This window comes from Piliocolobus tephrosceles, chromosome 10 (genome assembly GCF_002776525.5).
Source record: "Piliocolobus tephrosceles isolate RC106 chromosome 10, ASM277652v3, whole genome shotgun sequence".
In the NCBI taxonomy this organism is placed as follows: domain Eukaryota; kingdom Metazoa; phylum Chordata; class Mammalia; order Primates; family Cercopithecidae; genus Piliocolobus; species Piliocolobus tephrosceles.
The window spans coordinates 110,582,091-110,601,373 of NC_045443.1; the positions used below are offsets into that span (position 1 = coordinate 110,582,091).

Here is a 19,283-nt window from a genome sequence, read left to right on the forward strand (position 1 = left end):
GGCTGTCATTACTATGCCAGCACAACTGACAACCATGACAGTTAACCTAGGGTCTCTTCTCCTTCAATCCACTGCCTAGAGCCTGCAGCCCCTCAGATCCTTTCCACTCTGCATAGGCACCCCCTCCTTTATGCGTTTTGGCTGCAATTTCCTCCTTCATCCAATCCCATATCTCTGTCAGGGATCTCAGTTTCCGGTTTATCTAGGGCACCTCTGGTTAGGACCCAGCGACATTATTAAAGTTTTTCCATCTCTTTCCTGCCACTTGAGAGGCCTGGGATGAACGTTGAAGGCTTGTGTTTATGTTCAGTCCACCTTCCTGACCCAATATTGACCCTTCTGCGTTCCATCTTCTAGAGAGGCCTCAAATGTCCTGTTCCCTTGACTCCACTTTTTCTCAGTTTCCAACCCTGTTGATTTCCATTATGCTTTTACTATATCTTTGCTGCTATTTTAATAGAATTTTGAGCTTGTGTTCAATCCACTATCTTGAATAGAAAGTTTCTAAAGCGGCCTGTGACTCAGGAAGAAGACTGTGATTAATGGACAAGCATGAAAATCATTGCTGAATCCCTTGACTTAAATCCCCACCACAACACCTGGCCTACAAAATAGTCTCCTGCCCATACTTGAATATTCCAAGTGATGCAGCATTCACTACCCAAAATACTGCATACTACGTATGTTGTGGTGTACATACTACAGACCCAGCATCTCTCCCTCTGGTTGACCATGACCTCTGAAATTCACACTCTAATCCTATCTGTTTCCTTTCAGTTAACATGCAGACGTCAGGAAGCACTTGTTAAGACTATTACCTGAAAAGTACTCAGAGACAGAGTAAATGCTGGGTACTGGGGCAGACAGGAGAGAGGACCTGTGAGTTTTTTAGTAAGATGGGGAGGAGGAGATAGGCTATGGCTTGTACCAGGCCTGGAAGAGAGCTCAGGCGTGCAGTCTCTGGGAACCTGGGGGGAGAAGCAGCAAGAAATAAGCAGAAAAAGGAGGAGACAGGCCATGAAGATAGAAGCGCAATGGTCCTGGATTCAAATCTCCACTCTGCAGCTTGTAGCTTACAGTCCGCTTAGCTTTGTGCCTGTTCCAAGAGGATTTCCCTATTGCAGCTTTACAATGTTTTAATATGTAGTGTTGTTGTGCAAGGTACCATTCTAAACTGACTGACTTTCCTTCCTCCCTTCTCCTCCAAAATAATTTTTAATTCTTGCAGACAGACTTTAGATCGTGTGTTTGAAGTTTTTAAAAATGGAATTTTTATTGGAACTGCATTACACATATAAATTATTTAGGAAGAGTTGGCTTCTGAAGAAGGCAGCTCTGTGGGCTTGCGCTGGGTTTGAATCCAGCCAGCCAACTTTCCAGCCGTGTTACCTTGGGCAGTTACCTAGTTCCTCTGTACCTTGACTTCCTCATCTGTCAAATGGGTGATGATAGCACCACACCATGGTCGTTGGGAGGAGTCAGTGAGAGTCTCCAAGTGTGCTTTATTATCACTGGTGGTGGTAGTGGTGTTTAGAACACATTCCTCAGCCAGACAGCAACATAGGAGTTCTCCGTTTATTAAATCCTGAATTTTTTTTTTTTTTCATGTAAAACCTGCACATTTCTGAAATGCTCAGAGTATGTTACCCAATATGTACCCATACGTTCTGTGGACCTGCTTCTGTCAAGATACTTTGTTAGGTTTTGATTAGTTCGTTGCAGCTGGTGGTTGCAGGGACGGCTGGAAGCAAGGAGATGAAGGAGAGGAAGTCGTAGCTGGGAAGGGAACCAGGAAGTGGGTGCCAGATCCAAGAGCTGCTAGAAAGAAACGAAACTGAAAGCAGGCCTGGCGAGCTGGGCGTGGTGCGGAGAGCCGGAGAGCCGAGCAGGGAAACCAGAAATCTAAAGGCCGCGCCAGAACCGTGCTTCCCCTTGCAGCTGCGCCAGGTGGCCATGGACTTGTACCGCACCCCGGCCAGCGCGCTGGACAGATTCGTGGCCACAAGGCTGCAGCCGCGAAAGGAGTTCACAGAGAAGGCGCGGCGCGCCCTGGGAGCTCTGGCCGCTGCCTTGAGGGAGCGCGGGGGCCGTCCCGGAGCTGCTGCCCCGCGAGTGCTGAAAATCGTCAAGGTGAGGTGCCGCCTCGGGGTCTTTATGTGTCCAAAGGGGACAGTCTTAGGAGGACGCTTAAGCCTCACATAGCCTTACGGTGGGGGTGGCTTTTATCCACTTGTGCACCTCTCATTCATTTCTTTAACAAACACTTCCAATGTGCCAGCCCTGTGCTAAGTCCCCTGAACATACGAGCCAGGTAGGTACTCTTAAGTCTGCTTGACAGATGGAGAAACTGAGGCACAGAGCGGCACAGTGACATGTCCAATCCTGTAAGAGGCCCAGCCAGGATTCAAATCCAAGTAGCCTGATTCCTGCATCTCTGCTCTCAGAGGCTGCCTCTCATCCATTTTCATTCACTCACTCACTCACTCATTCACCCAGTCTTTCAGACAGGCTGGAGGCCTCACACTATGCCAGACCCTAAGGATACGGAAGTAATAATACTCCATAACAGCCAGAATAGCCCAATTTATCGAGACATTACCAAATAACAATGAAAATTATCTCATTAAATGAGTATTACCTCATTTCATCCCCCACATTCAGTGAGGTAGGTATTATTGTACCTGTTTTATGGATAGGGAGACTGAGGCTAAACGCCAAACTACTGCTCTGAGTCACTTTTTTTTTTTCTTTGAGACAGGGTCTCGCTGTGTCACCCAGGCTGGAGTGCAGTAGCACGATCTTGGCTCACTGCAACCTCCGCCTCCTGGGCTCAAGTTATTCTCATACCTCAGCCTCCCAAGTAGCTGGCACTACAGGCACACACTACCACTCCTGGCTAATTATTTGCATTTCTTTATAGAGATAGAGTTTTGCCGTGTTGCCCAGGCTGGTCTGGAACTCTTGGGCTCAAGTGATCAACTTGCCTTGGCCTCTCAAAGTGCTGGGATTACAGGTGTGAGCCACCGTGCCCAGGTAATTTTTGCATGTTTTGTAGAGATGGGATTTCACCGTGTTGCCCAGGCTCCAGGTCACTTTTTGTCACTTAAATACAGCCACACTGCCACTGTGATCCCAGGACACTCGCAGATTCAGGGAGGAGACAAGTCATGAGCTACCTTATCCTCAGGGTAAATTCGGGGGTACCAGGGGTGGATGGACCGAGGGAACCTGGGTGTGCTAAAGCAGATTTGGAGGTTGTCAGGAGAGGGAGTGAAAACGCAGAGTAGAAATGGCCTCAGAGCACCTAGTGGTTTCCTGGGGCTGACTCTCAGTTTGGGAGGTGGGGAAGGAGGACAGACTTGTTGCCTAGGAGGTGTGAAGTCCCGTTTCTACCTCGGAGACGGACAGGAGGGATTTCTGTGCAGCAAGAGAAAGCCCTGGCATCCTTAGCTTCCCTGGAAAGGGGTACGGCAGGCGGGGGGGTCTTGAGCACAATCTCCGTGTGCTTTCATTTCCTCCTTTATAAAGTGAGCACTGTGCTTTTGCTTCCTCTTTTGTAAATTGGTACCTTACTTCCGGGGCTGTGAGGAAGGTTCAATGAGATGAAAGTGTGTGAAATGTGCAGGAAGTGCCCAGCCTGTAGTATTCCCTCTTCCCACTTTGTCAGCAGCCCCCACACTGTGGGAGCTGGAAGTAAAAGGACTGGCATAATCATCGGGATAAGTACGGGGTCCCAGTTTGGGGCAAGACTTGCTCCTAGAGGGCTCCATCCTGGTTCTTGCTGTTTACTGGCTGTGTAACTCATTTCACCGTCTGAGCCTCACTCCCCATATCTGCAACCACATGTAACTACATCACAGTTGTTTTGTGTTGGAAGTGAGAGTAGAGACGTCAGGTCCCAGACACACAACAGTGGCTCTGACAATGTTTAGGAGTTTCTTTTCCAAATCCTCAGGTTGTAAGCTTTGCTGAAAGAAACACTGATCACACAGGTCTCAGAAATTGAGTCATATCACAGTTCTGTACCCATTCTGAGCAAAAATTGCGAACGTGTGTTCTGCAAAGCAGAATTTGTTTTACCTGCGGTCTTGAGTTTTTAAAAAGTTAGTTGCCAACATTTAAAAATCATGGCTATAGGCCTGGCACGGTGGCTTACTTGGCCTGTAATCCTAGCACTTTGGGAGGTCAAGGAGGGCAGATCGCTTCAGGTCAGAAATTCGAGACCAGCCTGGCCAACATGGCGAAACCCCATCTCTACTAAAAATACAAAAATTAGCTGGGCGTGGTGGTGCACACCTGTAGTCCCAGCTACTTGAGAGGCTGAGGTGGGAGAATCGCTTGAACTCATGAGATGGAGATTGCAGTGAGCTGAGATGGTGCCACTGCACTCCAGCCTGGGCAACAGAGCAAGACTTTGTCTCAAAAATAAAAATAAAATAAAAATTATGGATTTAGCCCAGCATGGTGGCGCATGCCTGTAGTCTCAGATACTTGGGAAACTGAGGCAGGAAGATCACTCGAGCCCAGGAGTTCCAAGCTACAGTGAGCTACAATCGTGTCTGTGAATAACCACTGCACTCCAGCCTGGGCAACATAGCAAGACCCTGTCTCTTTAAAAAAAAAAAAAAATGTAAAAACTAGCCAGGCATGGTGGCATGTGCCTGTAGTCTCAACTACTTGAGAGGCTGAGGCAGGAGAATCACTCGAGCCCAGGAGTTCAGGGCCGCAGTGAGCACAATTATGTCACTGCATTCCAGCCTGGGTGACAGAACAAGACTCTGTTTCTATGGGAAACAAAATCATGGATTTACATATTAAAATTGCTTCTCTTGAAATCTCAAGCCTGGCTACCCTGGACCCACATTCCCACGTGGCTTCAACATCTAGAACCATGTGGCCACAGTCTCTCCCCAGCACCCTCACTTCACTTAAGTCGCCTGCCAGGTTGCAAGGCCACTAGAATTGGACAGTATGAAATTCTGAGTTGTTTTTCTTTGCCCAGGGAGGCTCCTCTGGCCGGGGCACAGCTCTCAAGGGTGGCTGTGATTCTGAACTTGTCATCTTCCTCGACTGCTTCAAGAGCTACGTGGACCAGAGGGCCCGCCGTGCAGAGATCCTTAGTGAGATGCGGGCATTGCTGGAATCCTGGTGGCAGAACCCAGTCCCTGGTCTGAGCCTCAACTTCCCTGAGCAGAGCGTGCCTGGGGCCCTGCAGTTCCGCCTGACATCCATAGATCTTGAGGACTGGATGGATGTTAGCCTGGTGCCTGCCTTCGATGTCCTGGGTGAGGGGTTCCTGGACTGTTCCAGGGTTGGGGGCAAGATCACTGGGAACAACACAGGACTTCCAATTCTAGCCCAGCCACCGACTTGCTGTGTGACCTGGGCCAGCCTCTACCCCTCTCTCAGCCTCAGTTTGGGGACTAAACATATTGGACTTGTGCCAGACAAAGGCAGAGAAAGCCCAGTTCCTCCGGGATCTGTGGTCTTGCTGTCAAGGTGCTTGGCCCTCCCACAGGCATCTGGTAGTTTCCCTCAGCCACTGCCTGGAGCAGTTACTGCTCAGCCCTTCCACAAATATTCCCGAAAGCTAAGCCAAGTGGACACGTGGCTAGCAGTAGGGGCCTGGGGACAAAACCAGAATTCTGCAAAATCTTGTATTTTATCTTGAAAACATTAATGTGATTTTTGCATTCTTCGTAATATACCTGTGCTTGAGTTAAGATAAAAATATGTCTTTTGTGTCCTCATCCATAAAATGAGGATAATACCAATGGGGATATTAGTAATCTTATCGAGTTGTCAGAAGAATTAAATGCATTAATATATGTAATCAAACATAGAAGTGTGCCTAGTGGGCCAGGCACTGTGGCTCGTGCCTGTAATCCCAGCTTTGGGAGGCCAAGATGAGAGGATCGCTTGAGCCCAGGAGTTCAAGATCAGCTTTGGGGCAAAACAGCAAGCTCTAGTCTCTACAAATAATAATAATTAAAAAAATAGCCAGGTGCATGCCTCCCTGTGGTCCCAGCTACTGGGACAATCTGTCCAAGACTTCTTAAAAAAAAAAAAGTCTAGCATGTGATAAGGGTTGTAAGAGTGTTTGCTATTATTATTTCTATTATTGTTGTTGTTTCTATTATTATTGTTATTATTATTTACCTTGATGATCTGGGGGATAGCTTTATCCTTTGGGCAGGTAGCCACATCCCCTATGCCTGGTACCCCATGCCTAGTGTATCCACTTACTAGGTATACACACACACACACACACACACACATTTTTAAGACAGGGTCTCATTCTCACCCAGGTTGGAGTGTAGTGGCATGATCCTGGCTCACTGCAACCTCCATCTTGGGTTCAAGCAATCCTCCCACCTCAGCCCCCCGAGTAGCTGGGACTACAGGCATGCACCACCATGCCTGGCTAATTTTTTTTTTTTTTTAATAGAGATAGGGTTTCACCAAGACCAGTAGGCTGGTCTTGAACTTTTGGGCTCAAATAATCCACCTGCCTCAGCCTCCTAAAGTGCTAGAATTACAGGCATGAGCCACCACACCCAGGCTGGGTACACATATATTAATCATAATGGTTACCACTTATTAAATGCTTAACTATTCCAAGCACTTGACATGTTTTATCTCATCAATTCTTCACAACAAGCCTATGAGGTCTGTACTGTTTCAGCTTCAATTTCACCAATGGGGAAACTGAGGCTCAGAGACATACAGTGACCCACCCAAAGCCACACAGCAGGCAAGCGGTAGCAGCAACCTCAGGGAATTATGGAGAGTGTTTACTTCTCCCAAGTCATGCCCATGGGAGTGGTGGAGGAAAAGGTGCATCCTGTAAAGTCCACCGGCTCTGACTTTTCAAATCCTGACTCCATCGCATGCTGGCGGTATAACCTTGGGCAAAGCATGGAATTTCTCTGTGCCTCAGCTTCCTCAGCTATCAAATGGGATGAAGAACTGTACTTGCCTCATAGGGTTGTGGTGGAGATACATGTAAAGACCTTCTGTCAGTGCCCAGTATGCAGTAAAATATAGATAGGTAGGTAGGTAGGTAGGTAGGTAGGTAGATAGATAGATAGATAGATAGATAGATAGATAGATAGATATAGATTTTTTTTTTTTTCTGATCTCACTCTGTGCCTCAGGCTGGAGTGCAGTGGCATGATCTCAGCTCACTGCAACCTCAGCCTCTTGGGTTCAAGCGATTCTCGTGCTTCAGCCTCTGGAGTAGCTGGGATTACAGGCGAGTGCCACCATGACTGGCTAATTTTTGTATATTTTTAGTAGAGATAGAGTTTCACGATGTTGGCCAGGCTGGTCTCGAACTCCTGACCTCAGGTGAACTGCCCACCTCGGCCTCCCAAAGTGCTGGGATTACGGGTGTGAGCCACAGCCCCAGGCCTGTAGTAAAAAATATCAACAACCACTGCTAAAGGATCAGGGCTTTTTGCCTTTTATTGCTTGAGCATCATTTTCCTCTCCATGACACCTCTTAATTAAGGGTATGTAGAGTGGTGTTTTGAGGAAGGCTCACGGAAGGAGACAGTTGCCAGGCTGCAGGTACTGCTGACTCAGCTGGAAGCCTCTTTCCTGTTTAACCATCTTAGAATGCAGCTGCTCTTCTTTGAGCTGTTGCTCCAAGGACTGCCTGGCCGTTTGGGAGGGAGGGACTCTCCCACTGCATTCTGGAGTGCCGCTTTTCTTCCCAGACTCCTGAAAAGCTCCGGGCTCTCTTCCCAGTCCCCCGACTCCCATGTTGCCACATTTCTTCCCCTCCAAATTCTTCCCATTCTCTCTCAGTGCCCCAGGCTGAGCTCGGCAACCTCTATCCTGGGTTCAAGCAATCCTTCCACCTCAGCCTGTGGGCTGCCCACCGCCCTCCATCCTGTGTCCTCAGTGCCCTTCCTAACTTACAGCGCTTCACACCAACAGGTCAGGCCGGCTCTCACGTCAAACCCAAGCCACAAGTCTACTCTACCCTCCTCAACAGTGGCTGCCAAGGGGGTGAGCATGCGGCCTGCTTCACAGAACTGCGGAGGGACTTTGTGAACATTCGCCCAGCCAAGTTGAAGAACCTGATCTTGCTGGTGAAGCACTGGTACCACCAGGTGAAGCCACTTGGAAGGGTTGCTCCAGACATGTGACTATTTGCTTTGTACTTCCATAGTCGTGAAACTGTTGTCATACATTTAGTGACCATTCATGTTCTCTTTCTGGGAATTATCTGGGTTTTTTTTTGTTTTTTTTTTTTTTTTTTTTTAGTAGAGACGGGGTTTCACCGTGTTTGCCAGGATGGTCTCGATCTCCTGACCTCGTGATCCGCCCGTCTCGGCCTCCCAAAGTGCTGGGATTACAGGCTTGAGCCACTGCGCCCGGCCTAGAATTATCTGTTTATGTACCTCATGCATTATTTTCTCCTGGGTTAGCTGTCTTGTTATTGATTTGTTGAAGCTCTTTATATATTGTGGATACTGATCCTTATTTAGTTAATATAATGCATTCTTCCAGTATTCTTCCAGTCCGTGACTTGGGCTTTTGCTTTGTTTAAAGATTATTTGTAGGACAAAATATTTAAATTTTAATGTACTCAGATATATCCTTTGAAAAATGAGTTATTCTTAGTGTGTCTTAAGAAGTCTTTCCCTATCCTGCCAGGTGCAGTGGCTCACGACTGGAATCCCAGCACTTTGAGTGGCCGAGGCAGGTGGATCACTTGAGGTCAGGAGCTCAAGACCAGCCTGGCCAACATGGTGGAACCCTGTCTCTGCTAAAAATACAAAATGTAGCCAGGCGTGGTGGCAGACACCTGTAATTCCACTTACTTGGAAGGCTGCGGCAGGAGAATCACTAGAACCCAGGAGGCAGAGGTTGCAGTAAGCCAAGATTGCACCACTGCACTCCAGTCTGGGTGACAGAGCCAGACTCCATCTCAAGAAAAAAAACAGAGGTCTTTCCCTATCCTGACTTTGTGAAATGGCTCTTTCATATTTCCTGCCACTGTATTGTTTCCCATTGTATTTCTGTTCACGTTCAGGACTTTGGCCTGTCTGGTATGGTATGAGGAAATGTGGAGGTGGTACACCTCCCTCCCCAGCCTCAGGGATGCTCCCTTGCTCTGTTCATGTTTGTTGCCAGACTCTTACACACTGGGGAAAGTGTGCCAAGTCTATGCCTGGAGATGGGGGAACAGGCTCCCCTAAAATCTTGCAGCACATGACTTGGTCATTCTGATGGACCAGTCATCATAAGCAGTTTATCTAGGAGATTCTGGATTCCAATTCTGGCTCAGCCATCTTCTTGCTGTGTGACCCTGGACAAGTTCCTAGCCTTCTCTGGGCCTCTGTTTCCTCCACTTGCACATGAATAAATATATGTGTTGGTAAATCTTACTCAGGTTCTTTCCACATAAGATTCTGCAGGGGCAGAAAATGCTAATAGCCTGGTACTTCTTAAAAGGGCAAACTGCTGGATATGGTGGCTCATGCCTGTGGCCCTCTCTACGCAGGAGGCTGAGGCGGGAAGATCACTTGAGCCCAGGAGTTCAAGGCTGCAGTGACCTATGATTGAGCCACTGCACTTCAGCCTGGGCAACAGAGCAATACTCTGTCTATAAATTAAGTAATTAATTAATACAACTATGGAGTCAGCCTGGTTGGGCATTAGAAATTCTATCTTGGTCTGGGTGGTGGGTACACATGCGCACCCAGGTGTGTTTATCACCCCAAAGACAGAGGGTGAGTGGAGGGAGTGTGGAGATGCTGGGTGCTTCTAGTCAGGTGGGTCACCTTCTGGCAAGCTGAAGCATCCCCTGTGGAGTTACTTAGAGGCCTGGGATTCTCCCTGGTACATGGAGATCCCAAGTATATGATTCACAAATAGAAATCATGCATTTTGGGATGGGGGATAGACAGCTGGAGTGAGGAGGGAAGGACAGAGTCCTGGCCCGCTGCCCCACCCCACTCCAGGGGTGAAAGGGCGACAACTTGGTGCCCTTCTCCAACCATCCACAGAACTGGGACCCCAGATCTGCTTCACCTTTATTTGAGGATAGGTAGCAATTTGAGACTACCCTTGGCTTCTCTCTGACTGCTCCCTGCCTCCTTGGGACTTGAAATTTACACCCCTCCCTCCCACCACTCCCCCATCATACGAGCCAACCACTTTGCTGAAGCTACCAGTGAGGGCTGGTGAGAAATGCCACTTGTTCTTGGAACAGGCTTGGAACACAGCATCTTGTCTCAGGCTCAGCCTGGAAGGTCCCCAGTCTGGTTCTGCAGAGAGCTGGCTCTCTTTCCTCTCCTTCATCCTTCTGAGTCCCCTGCCATGCCCTCTCACAGGTGTGCCTGCAGGGGTTGTGGGAGGAGACGCTGCCCCCGGTCTATGCTCTGGAATTGCTGACCATCTTCGCCTGGGAGCAGGGCTGTAAGAAGGATGCTTTCAGCCTGGCCGAAGGCCTCCGGACTGTCCTGGACCTGATCCAACAGCATCAGCACCTGTGTGTTTTCTGGACTGTCAACTATGGCTTGGAGGACCCTGCAGTTGGGCAGTTCTTGCAGCGGCAGCTTGAGAGACCCAGGTACCTCCTAATAATACCAGTTCTCCTGTCCTGGGGCCAGAGGGAGATAATTAACAAGGATAAAACCGGTCACATCTACTGAGTGCTTGGGTGTAGGCCAAAGCTAAATGCTGCATGTACATGTTTTAATTCACTGGATTCAGCCCAGATGCAGCACATTAGAATTACCTGGGGGAGTTTTAAAAAATATACCAGTGCCTGACCCCACATGTTTTATGTGTGAATGTTTTGCTGATGTATAGCAGAAAGTGCATGTTCTGATGAATGTGTGAAGACTGCATACTTTGAAATCATCACCCAGATCATGGTAGAATATTTCCAGCACCTCGCTGGTCCCCTCTCAGTCAGTAACCTTACACTTTTAGGATTACAGTTGTGCCTTTTCTTAAATCTTATTTAAATGAAATCATGCCACGTGTACTTTTGTGTCTGGCTTCTTGTTCTGTTCTCAAGATTAAGTCTTTGAGATTCAGCTATATAGTTGTGGATCATTCTTTTTTGTTGCTGTATAGTATTCCATTGTGTGAATTTATCAAAATATGTTGTCCATTCTACTGATGATGGACATTTGAGTTCTTTCAACTTGGAGCTATTACAAATAGGGCCATTATAAACATTTTTGGACATGTTTTTTGGGTGCATATGCATATCTGTTGGAAATATACCTAGGAATGAAATTGCTGAATTGTAGGATGTAACTCAAGAGCCCTTGAGAGTGGATCCTGGTGTCTTGTGATTCCAGCGTGCAGCCAGGGTTGACAATGATAAGCAGGCAATGTTGTTATCCTCATTTTGCAGACGAGGAAATTGAGGCTCAGAGAAGGTAAATCATTTCCCAGGTCACACAGCTGGAAAGTAGCAGAGATGCGATTGGAACCAGGTCTGTTTCACTCTAGAGCCCTCTTGCTAACCAGAACCTTCTTGTCTCTCTGAAATTGCAGGCCTGTGATCCTGGACCCAGCCGACCCCACATGGGACCTGGGGAATGGGGCAGCCTGGCACTGGGATTTGCTAGCCCAGGAGGCAGCATCCTGCTGTGACCACCCATGCTTTCTGAAGGGGATGGGGGATCCAGTGCAGCCTTGGCAGGGGCCAGTAAGTCCCAGGACCCTTGGGTTTTGCACTTTGTTTATGTGTCCAATGTTTCCTGAGCATCTACTATGTGCCATATGGTGTGGAACAGGCTTTAAAAAGCAGGGGTGGCTGGGCGCGGTGGCTCACGCCTGTAATCTCAATACATTGGGAGGCTGAGGTGGGCAGATTACCTGAGGTCAGGAGTTCGAGACCAGCCTGGACAACATGGTGAAACCTCGTCTCTACAAAAAATACAAAAATTGGCCGGGCGCGGTGGCTCAAGCCTGTAATCCCAGCACTTTGGGAGGCCGAGATGGGCGGATCACGAGGTCAGGAGATCGAGACCATCCTGGCTAACAAGGTGAAACCCCTTTTCTACTAAAAAATACAAAAAACTAGCCGGGCGAGGTGGCGGGCGCCTGTAGTCCCAGCTACTCGGGAGGCTGAGGCAGGAGAATGGCGTAAACCCAGGAGGCGGAGCTTGCAGTGAGCTGAGATCCGGCCACTGCACTCCAGCTCGGGCGACACAGAGCGAGACTCTGTCTCAAAAAAAAAAAAAAAAATACAAAAATTAGCCAGGCGTGGTGGTGGGTGCCTGTAATCCCAGCTACTCAAGAGGCTGGGGCAGGAGAATTGCTTGAACCAGGGAGGCAGAGGTTGCAATGAGCCGTGATCACTCCTTTGCACTCCAAGCTGGGCGACAGAGTGAGACTCCATCTCAAAAAATAAATAAATAAATAAATAAATAAATAAATAAATAAATAAATAATAAAAATTCACAGGGCAGCAGGCATGTAAAACGGTCTTATCACCAAGCTCAAGCTGAAACTGCCCGGGGGAAGGAGCCCTTTGTTTTTCTGCACCTATGGTCTGCTTACCAGGCCTTTCTGCCCATAACAAGGGCACCCATTTTGCAGCTTTTCCCTTCAGAAAGGCACCTTTTTCAACTCTGCCCAAAGATGCCAGGTGGGTTAGCTGTGGCCCTCCCACTTCCCCTCTCTAAGCCTCAGTCACCCTGACTGTACGAAGGGCGGGAGCTGGGGAGAGAAGGCACTGGGTTGATGCAGAAACCTCTGCACCTGGCTGAGGCAGCTCCTTCAACGACCTTCCAGGGCCTTCCACGTGCCAGATGCTCACGTTTGGGCCACCCCATCCAGCTAAACCCTAACCAGAAGACCCCTGAAAACAGCAAGAGCCTCAATGCTGTGTCCCCCAGAGCAGGGAGCAAAGCACCTTCATGCCCAGCTCCCGGCCCCGCTGGGGCAGCCAGCGTCGCCCCCTCTGTGCCGGGAATGGCCTTGGACCTGTCTCAGATCCCCACCAAGGAGCTGGACCGCTTCATCCAGGACCATCTGAAGCCAAGCCCCCAGTTCCAGGAGCAGGTGAAAAAGGCCATCGATATCATCTTGCGCCACCTCCGTGAGAACTGTGTTCACAAGGCCTCAAGAGTCAGCAAAGTGAGTTGGGCCAGTGGAGACACGGGGGGACCTTCTCGAGGGGTCAGCGTGGGAAAGGGAAGGAGATACAGCAATGGAGCTGAGGTTGGGCTGGGGAACTGCATGGCCCGGAAAGGATGGTTTGCTGGCTTAAATAAAATATATTTAAGTGCCAGCTTAGATTTTCTTTTTTTAATGATACAATTTTTAAAACACTATGACGAGAATCAGATCACTTGTCTCCTCAGCTCAAAATTCTCCATGGTTTCACAGGGTGCAGAGGCCTCAAGCCCTGTAGGGTGGGCCCTGGTCTCCCTCTGGCCTTGACTTACTCCACACTGGCCTCCTGGCTGCTCTGAGCTTACCAGGTTCACAGGCCCATTCAAGGCCTCTGTAGTGGCTGTTTTCTCTTCCTAGAAGAGAATGAGAATTCTCTTCCCCATCCATTTGTCTCTCTCTCTCTCTCTCTCTCTCCTCTTCAAGGTTCTTGATCCGATGTCCTCTTCCACTGAGGCCTGACCACGCAATTTAAAATTGCAGTCTTGCCCGGGCACGGTGGGTCACGCCTGTCATCCTAGCATTTTGTGAGGTCAAGGTGGGTGGATCACCTGAGGTCAGGAGTTCGAGACCACCGTGGCCAACATAGTGAAACCCTGTCTCTACTGAAAATACAAAAATTAGCCAGGCATGGTGACGGGCCCCTGTAATCCCAGCTACTCAGGAGGCTGAGGCAGGAAAATCACTTGAACCCGGGAGGCAGAGGTTGCAGTGAGCTGAGACCATGTCACTGCACTCCAGCCTGGCTGACAAGAGTGAAACCCCATCTTAAAAATAAAAATAAATAAATAAAAATAAAATTGCAGTCTTGCACTACCAGCCCCCTTTCTGCTCTGCACAGTGCTTAGCATTTTCCTTTTCTCCCCCAGCCAGCATGTAAGTTCCAGGAGAACAGAAATTTTGTATCCTCTCCTCTTCTTTCCTTCCTGCAACAAACATTTAGTGAGCACTGACATGTACCGGGATATGTGTGATATCCCGTGTGATACCACATTACATGTAAGTGCTCACTAAATGTTTGTTGGAGGAAGGAAAGAAGAAAAGAGGGAGGGAGGGAGGGAGGGAATTGATGGAAACAGGGCAACAGAGCACAACTGCAGGCCCTATTTGGCCTTGGGACCTCAATTTGCAACTGCTGGCCCAGATGTGCTGTCAGTAGGCGCTGCAGAGAGTAGGCTAAAATGTTTGGTCGCTGCCCCTACTCAGCCCCACCTCCATTATCTGTTGCTGCAGATTGGCCTGCCTTAGCTCAGGCTTCGTGGATCAGAGGGCAGATGCAGGCAGTTACAACTTGACTCTCTGTCACAATTCTAAGAGGTCACAGGACCCATGCAGTCGGCCTCTGTCATAGTGCCCAGACCTGACATCAGCGAGAGGGCAGGTTCCAGGCTGTAGATGGGCGCAGGTGATGGGGTCGTAGTCTGACTCCCAGGCTCCTAGAAGTTCCCTGGTCTGAGCTGTACTTCCCTCCCCAGGGGGGCTCATTTGGCCGGGGCACAGACCTAAGGGATGGCTGTGATGTTGAACTCGTCATCTTCCTCAACTGCTTCACGGACTACAAGGACCAGGGGCCCCGCCGCGCAGAGATCCTCAATGAGATGCGAGCGCAGCTAGAATCCTGGTGGCAGGGCCAGGTCCCTGGCCTGAGCCTTCAGTTTCCTGAGCAGAAGGTGCCTGAGGCTCTGCAGTTCCAGCTGGTGTCCACGGCCCTGAAGAGATGGACAGATGTTAGCCTGCTGCCTGCCTTTGATGCTGTGGGTGAGGGCGCCCAGCATGTCACTTGGAGAATGATAGGGACCTCAGGTGTCCGTCTAACTGGGGTGCCTGCCTCCTCTTTGTGATCTTAATTCTCCTACTTGACCAAGCATTGAAAACGACTTTGAGATATTAAAAGTAATCATCACCATCAAATCTTACAACTAGTGCTTTAACTTTACAAAGATTTTAATTATGAAACATTTCAAGCATACAGAAAACTACAGACATCACACACCCATGTACCCCAATTCAGATTTTAAAAATGCTAACTGTAGACATATCTGCTTGGTATTTTTTTTAAAGAAATTCTCATGTTATAATTTTCTTCCTTATTTTAAAGGGTTTACTTTATGGTTCATTTTTTTTGTTTAACTTTTGGAGGTGAATCTTAGCTTAGTAATTGTCAGTTTTAGTCAACGCAATTAAAGCTACCGATTTCCCTTTCAGTACTACTTTAGCTACAGGGTAAATCTTTTGTTTGACATGTATAATTTTTATCCTCATTCCGGTCTAAATATTTTGTACTTTTAATTATGACATCATTGTTTGTTATTTCATCCATGAATATTTGGAAGTAGCTTTCCAAATTAATGTTTTGGGGTTTTGTTTGCTTTTGACATTTACTTATTATCTTTTTTAAAACTGTAGTCAGAAAACATACTTTATGTGATATCAATTATTTGGAATTTGTTGGCATTTCTTAGGTTGCCCATGGTTGAAAAGAATGCATGCATGCTTTCCAGCCAGGCATGGTGGATCACACCTGTAATCCCAGCACTTTGGGAGGCCAAGGCGGGTGGGTCACTTGAGTTCAGGAGTTCGAGACCAGCCTGGCCATAGTAAAACCCTGTCTCCACTAAAAATACAAAAAAAAAAAATAGCCTGGCGTGGTGGCATGCACCTGTAATCCCAGCTACTCGGGAGACTGAGGCAGGAAAATTACTTGAACCTGGGAGGTGGAGGTTGCAGTGAGCTGAGATTGCATCACTGCACTCCAGCCTGAGAGACAGAGTGAGACTCCATCTCAAAAAAAAAAAAAAGATCGCATGCTTTCATTGCTGAATGCAGACTTCTATATAGGTCCTTTAGATCTAGTTTATGACCTTTTGCTCAGATAATTTTTTGTTTAGTCTCTCAATTTCTGAGCGAGATATCTTAAAATCTCCTACTCAGAATGGAGACTTATCCATTGTTCCTTGCAATTCTGTGAAGTTTTGCTTCTAATATTTTGAGGCTATGTTATTGAGAACATATATGCACATAATTATTATACTTTATTGGATTGTACTTTTTATTATTAATAATCTTCATTACTTCTAAATGTTATCTTTGTCTTAAAGCCTTTTGTCTGATATTAACAGAGCCGCAGTCCTCTTTTGTTGGCATTTTCCTGATGTACACTCTCCACTCTTTATTTCCTAGTATGTGTTATTAAATTGTACCCTTTATAGGCAGCACAAAGCTAAAAGACAAAAATGAAACAAGCAACAATGATATAATAATTTACACGGGTTTAATAGTATCTTGGAACTAAACTCCCAGTCACTAATAATAGGGGAGACTGTTTCTTTTGTTTTTGTTTTCACAGTCTGTGCAAATTAAAACCTATTAATATAATTAACACATTTTTTCACCATTGCTACTTGATTTCCAGGTCTTCCTTCTGGATTCATTTTCCTTCTTACAGAAATACATCTTTTAGTACTTTTTCAGAAAGGGTTTATGAGTGACAGATTTTTCTCAGACTTTGTCTAAAGCCCTTTCTGTTTCACCTCCATGCTTGAATGGGATGCTTGACACTTGTTTTCCTTAGTTCTGCTGTCTTCTTACCTGTTGTTGCTGATGAGAAGTCTCTGTCAGTTGTTGATTTTTTGTTGTTAACGATTTGTTTTTTTGTTTGTGTGCGTGGTTTTTTGTTTGTTCATTTTGTTTTCATTTCCCTTTTGTTGGCTTTTAAGACTTTCTCTTGGTTCATAGTATTCTTCAGCTTCTCTTTGATTTATCTGTGTATGGATTTCTTTTTAATGTGTCCTCTTTGAAATGTGCTGTCCCTCCTGAATCTGAGAGCTCAATTCTTCCTTTAGTTTTAGGGAGATGTCTTCCAATAGCTCTTTGAATACTGCCTCTCCCCTGTTTTCTCTATTCTCTACTTCTGGAACTCCTGTTAGATAGTTTCTTATCTCATCCTCCATGGCTTTTCATCTCTCTCTCTCTCTTTTTTTTTTTTTTTTTGAGACGGAGTCTCGCTCTGTCGCCCAGGCTGGAGTTCAGTGGCGCGATCTCGCTTACTGCAAGCTCCACCGCCTCCCAGGTTCACGCCATTCTCCTGCCTCAGCCTCCTGAGAAGCTGGGACTACAGGCACCCGCTACCAAGCCCAGCTAATTTTTTTGTATTTCTTTTTTTAGCAGAGACGGAGTTTCACTGTGTTAGCTAGGATGCTCTCTATCTCCTGACCTCGTGATCTGCCCGCCTCGGCCTCCCAAAGTGCTGGGATTAGAGGCGTGAGCCAGTGTGCCTGGCCGCTTGTCATCTCTCTCATTGTTCCCATCTCTTTGTCTGTCAGGGCTGCCTGTTTTTCAGTGTCTTGGACCTGTCTTCTGGTTTATAAACTCTATTAAAATAATGTCTACTCTGCTGCTTATCCTTAATTTTTTTTATTTCAATGACTTTTTCACCTCTAGAAGTTGTGTTTCTCTCTTTCTTAAATCAACCTGTTATTTGTTCATAGGCTTCAATTCTTTCACTGTGGTTTCAGTGTCTTTGATGTCTTTAATAACTTCCAACGTGCTTATTTTAGTGTCTCAGATTGTCCAATTAACCCAAATTCTTGAGGTGCTAATTTTCCTATTTGCTGTGTCACCTGACCCTCCCTCATGGTCAATCATTTCCTCATATGGTTCGTAATTTTTTATTGTGAACTGATCTTTGGGGTTTGTGGAGCTTTTGTTGTCTTTGCTTTTCCTGTGGAAGTTCCTTATGCCCTGGGTTGGAGAATATTCCCCGTGGGACCAAGTTTTCATTTCACTTCTACCTGGACTCCAAGAGTTTCACTAATTCCCAGGCTAGATTATGCATTAATTCAACAGTCTGGGATTTCCTCGCCATGCAGATACTGTACATTTGAACTTCACATCCACATCTAGCACAGGATGGGGGTCCCAGTTTCTCACAGGGGATTTTCTTTTTTCCCCCACCCAGAGCCCTAGCAGCAAGCTTCCTTAAAGCCCCTCTCTGCCAGTGGATAACCTTTTGCAGTCACTTTTCATGAAGAAGGCATTTATTTTAGAGGCCAGCCTGACAAAAGTGAGGGATGAGACTCAATTGTAGCTTCCTCTCTTTGTCTTGTTTTTCTTCTTCTGGAAGATAACGTTAATAATAGCAAATAATTACTGCTTATTGAGCACATGATGTATTCTACACACTGTTCTAAGCACTTCACATGTAGATTTCAATTGATTCTTACAATAACCTTAGAAGGACAGGTGCTATTTATGATCCCCCTTTTACAGATGAGGAAACTATACCCGAAGAGGTAAAAATCACACAGCTTGGATTTGAACCCAGGCTTATCTGTCTCCAAAGCTCACTCCTTTAACCACTACGTGACACAGCTTTTCTGGGTCAAGATCATCCATCTTTCAGCTTTCAGGGAAAATTTTTTAAAAATGAATAAATAGAAGATTATCCACCGTGCCATTACTGGATGGATTAGCAAAAATTATTAAAAAGCATCCAGTACAGAATTGATACTGAAAAAAAAGATAGTTCTGATTGTTATTCAATATTATAGTGTATCACTGATTGCAATGTTAGGTGATTAATGTTAGAATATTCATAAAGGCTGGTGAATGGATGGGTTGGTAAATGCTGCTGTCTGCGATTGGAGTTGCACACTCAGGGTGTTTCAAACTTCTACAGGGCAGCTCAGTTCTGGCACCAAACCAAATCCCCAGGTCTACTCGAGGCTCCTCAGCAGTGGCTGCCGGGAGGGCGAACATAAGGCCTGCTTCGCGGAGCTGCGGAGGAACTTCGTGAACATTCGCCCCGCCAAGCTGAAGAACCTGATTCTGCTGGTGAAGCACTGGTACCGCCAGGTGAGTTGCCCCTGGCTCCTCCCAGGAAGCCGCCACTGTCATGGCAACCACTCCAGCCAATCAGTTCCTCCCCTACACCCACATCTCCCCTCCTTGGCTTCTTATTGATCATCCAAAGCAAAAGGACCGGCCTCCTCCATCCTCCATTTCCTGCCCAGATCTGGAAGTCACTGTTAGAAAAAAATCTTTTCTCCATCAACTCTAAAGTCCTCATTTCTTGTACCTGGGGTTCACTGTCCCTCTTTAGCCCATCCACTTCTCTCTTTTGACACTGC

At 47.0% G+C, this 19,283-nt stretch overlaps 1 protein-coding gene across 2 annotated transcripts in view; it reads left to right on the top strand.

The window, feature by feature from the left end:
• The first annotated feature begins 1,687 nt into the window (after positions 1 to 1,687).
• The window catches only part of OAS3 (2'-5'-oligoadenylate synthetase 3), a 29,243-nt gene continuing 11,647 nt past the window's right edge, over positions 1,688 to 19,283 (top strand). The window contains exons 1-8 of one of the 2 annotated variants that reach the window (XR_002729944.2): positions 1,688 to 2,130; positions 5,003 to 5,285; positions 7,945 to 8,120; positions 10,350 to 10,588; positions 11,530 to 11,683; positions 12,775 to 13,119; positions 14,631 to 14,913; positions 18,833 to 19,008. Coding sequence is in view for 1 of the 2 variants with exons in the window: in XM_023203905.2 (XP_023059673.1) it covers positions 1,954 to 2,130; positions 5,003 to 5,285; positions 7,945 to 8,120; positions 10,350 to 10,588; positions 11,530 to 11,683; positions 12,775 to 13,119; positions 14,631 to 14,913; positions 18,833 to 19,008 (1,833 nt within the window). In the remaining variant the exon portion in view is untranslated. The remainder of the gene's footprint in view (positions 2,131 to 5,002; positions 5,286 to 7,944; positions 8,121 to 10,349; positions 10,589 to 11,529; positions 11,684 to 12,774; positions 13,120 to 14,630; positions 14,914 to 18,832; positions 19,009 to 19,283) is intronic. The other variant, XM_023203905.2, reaches the window with a different exon arrangement.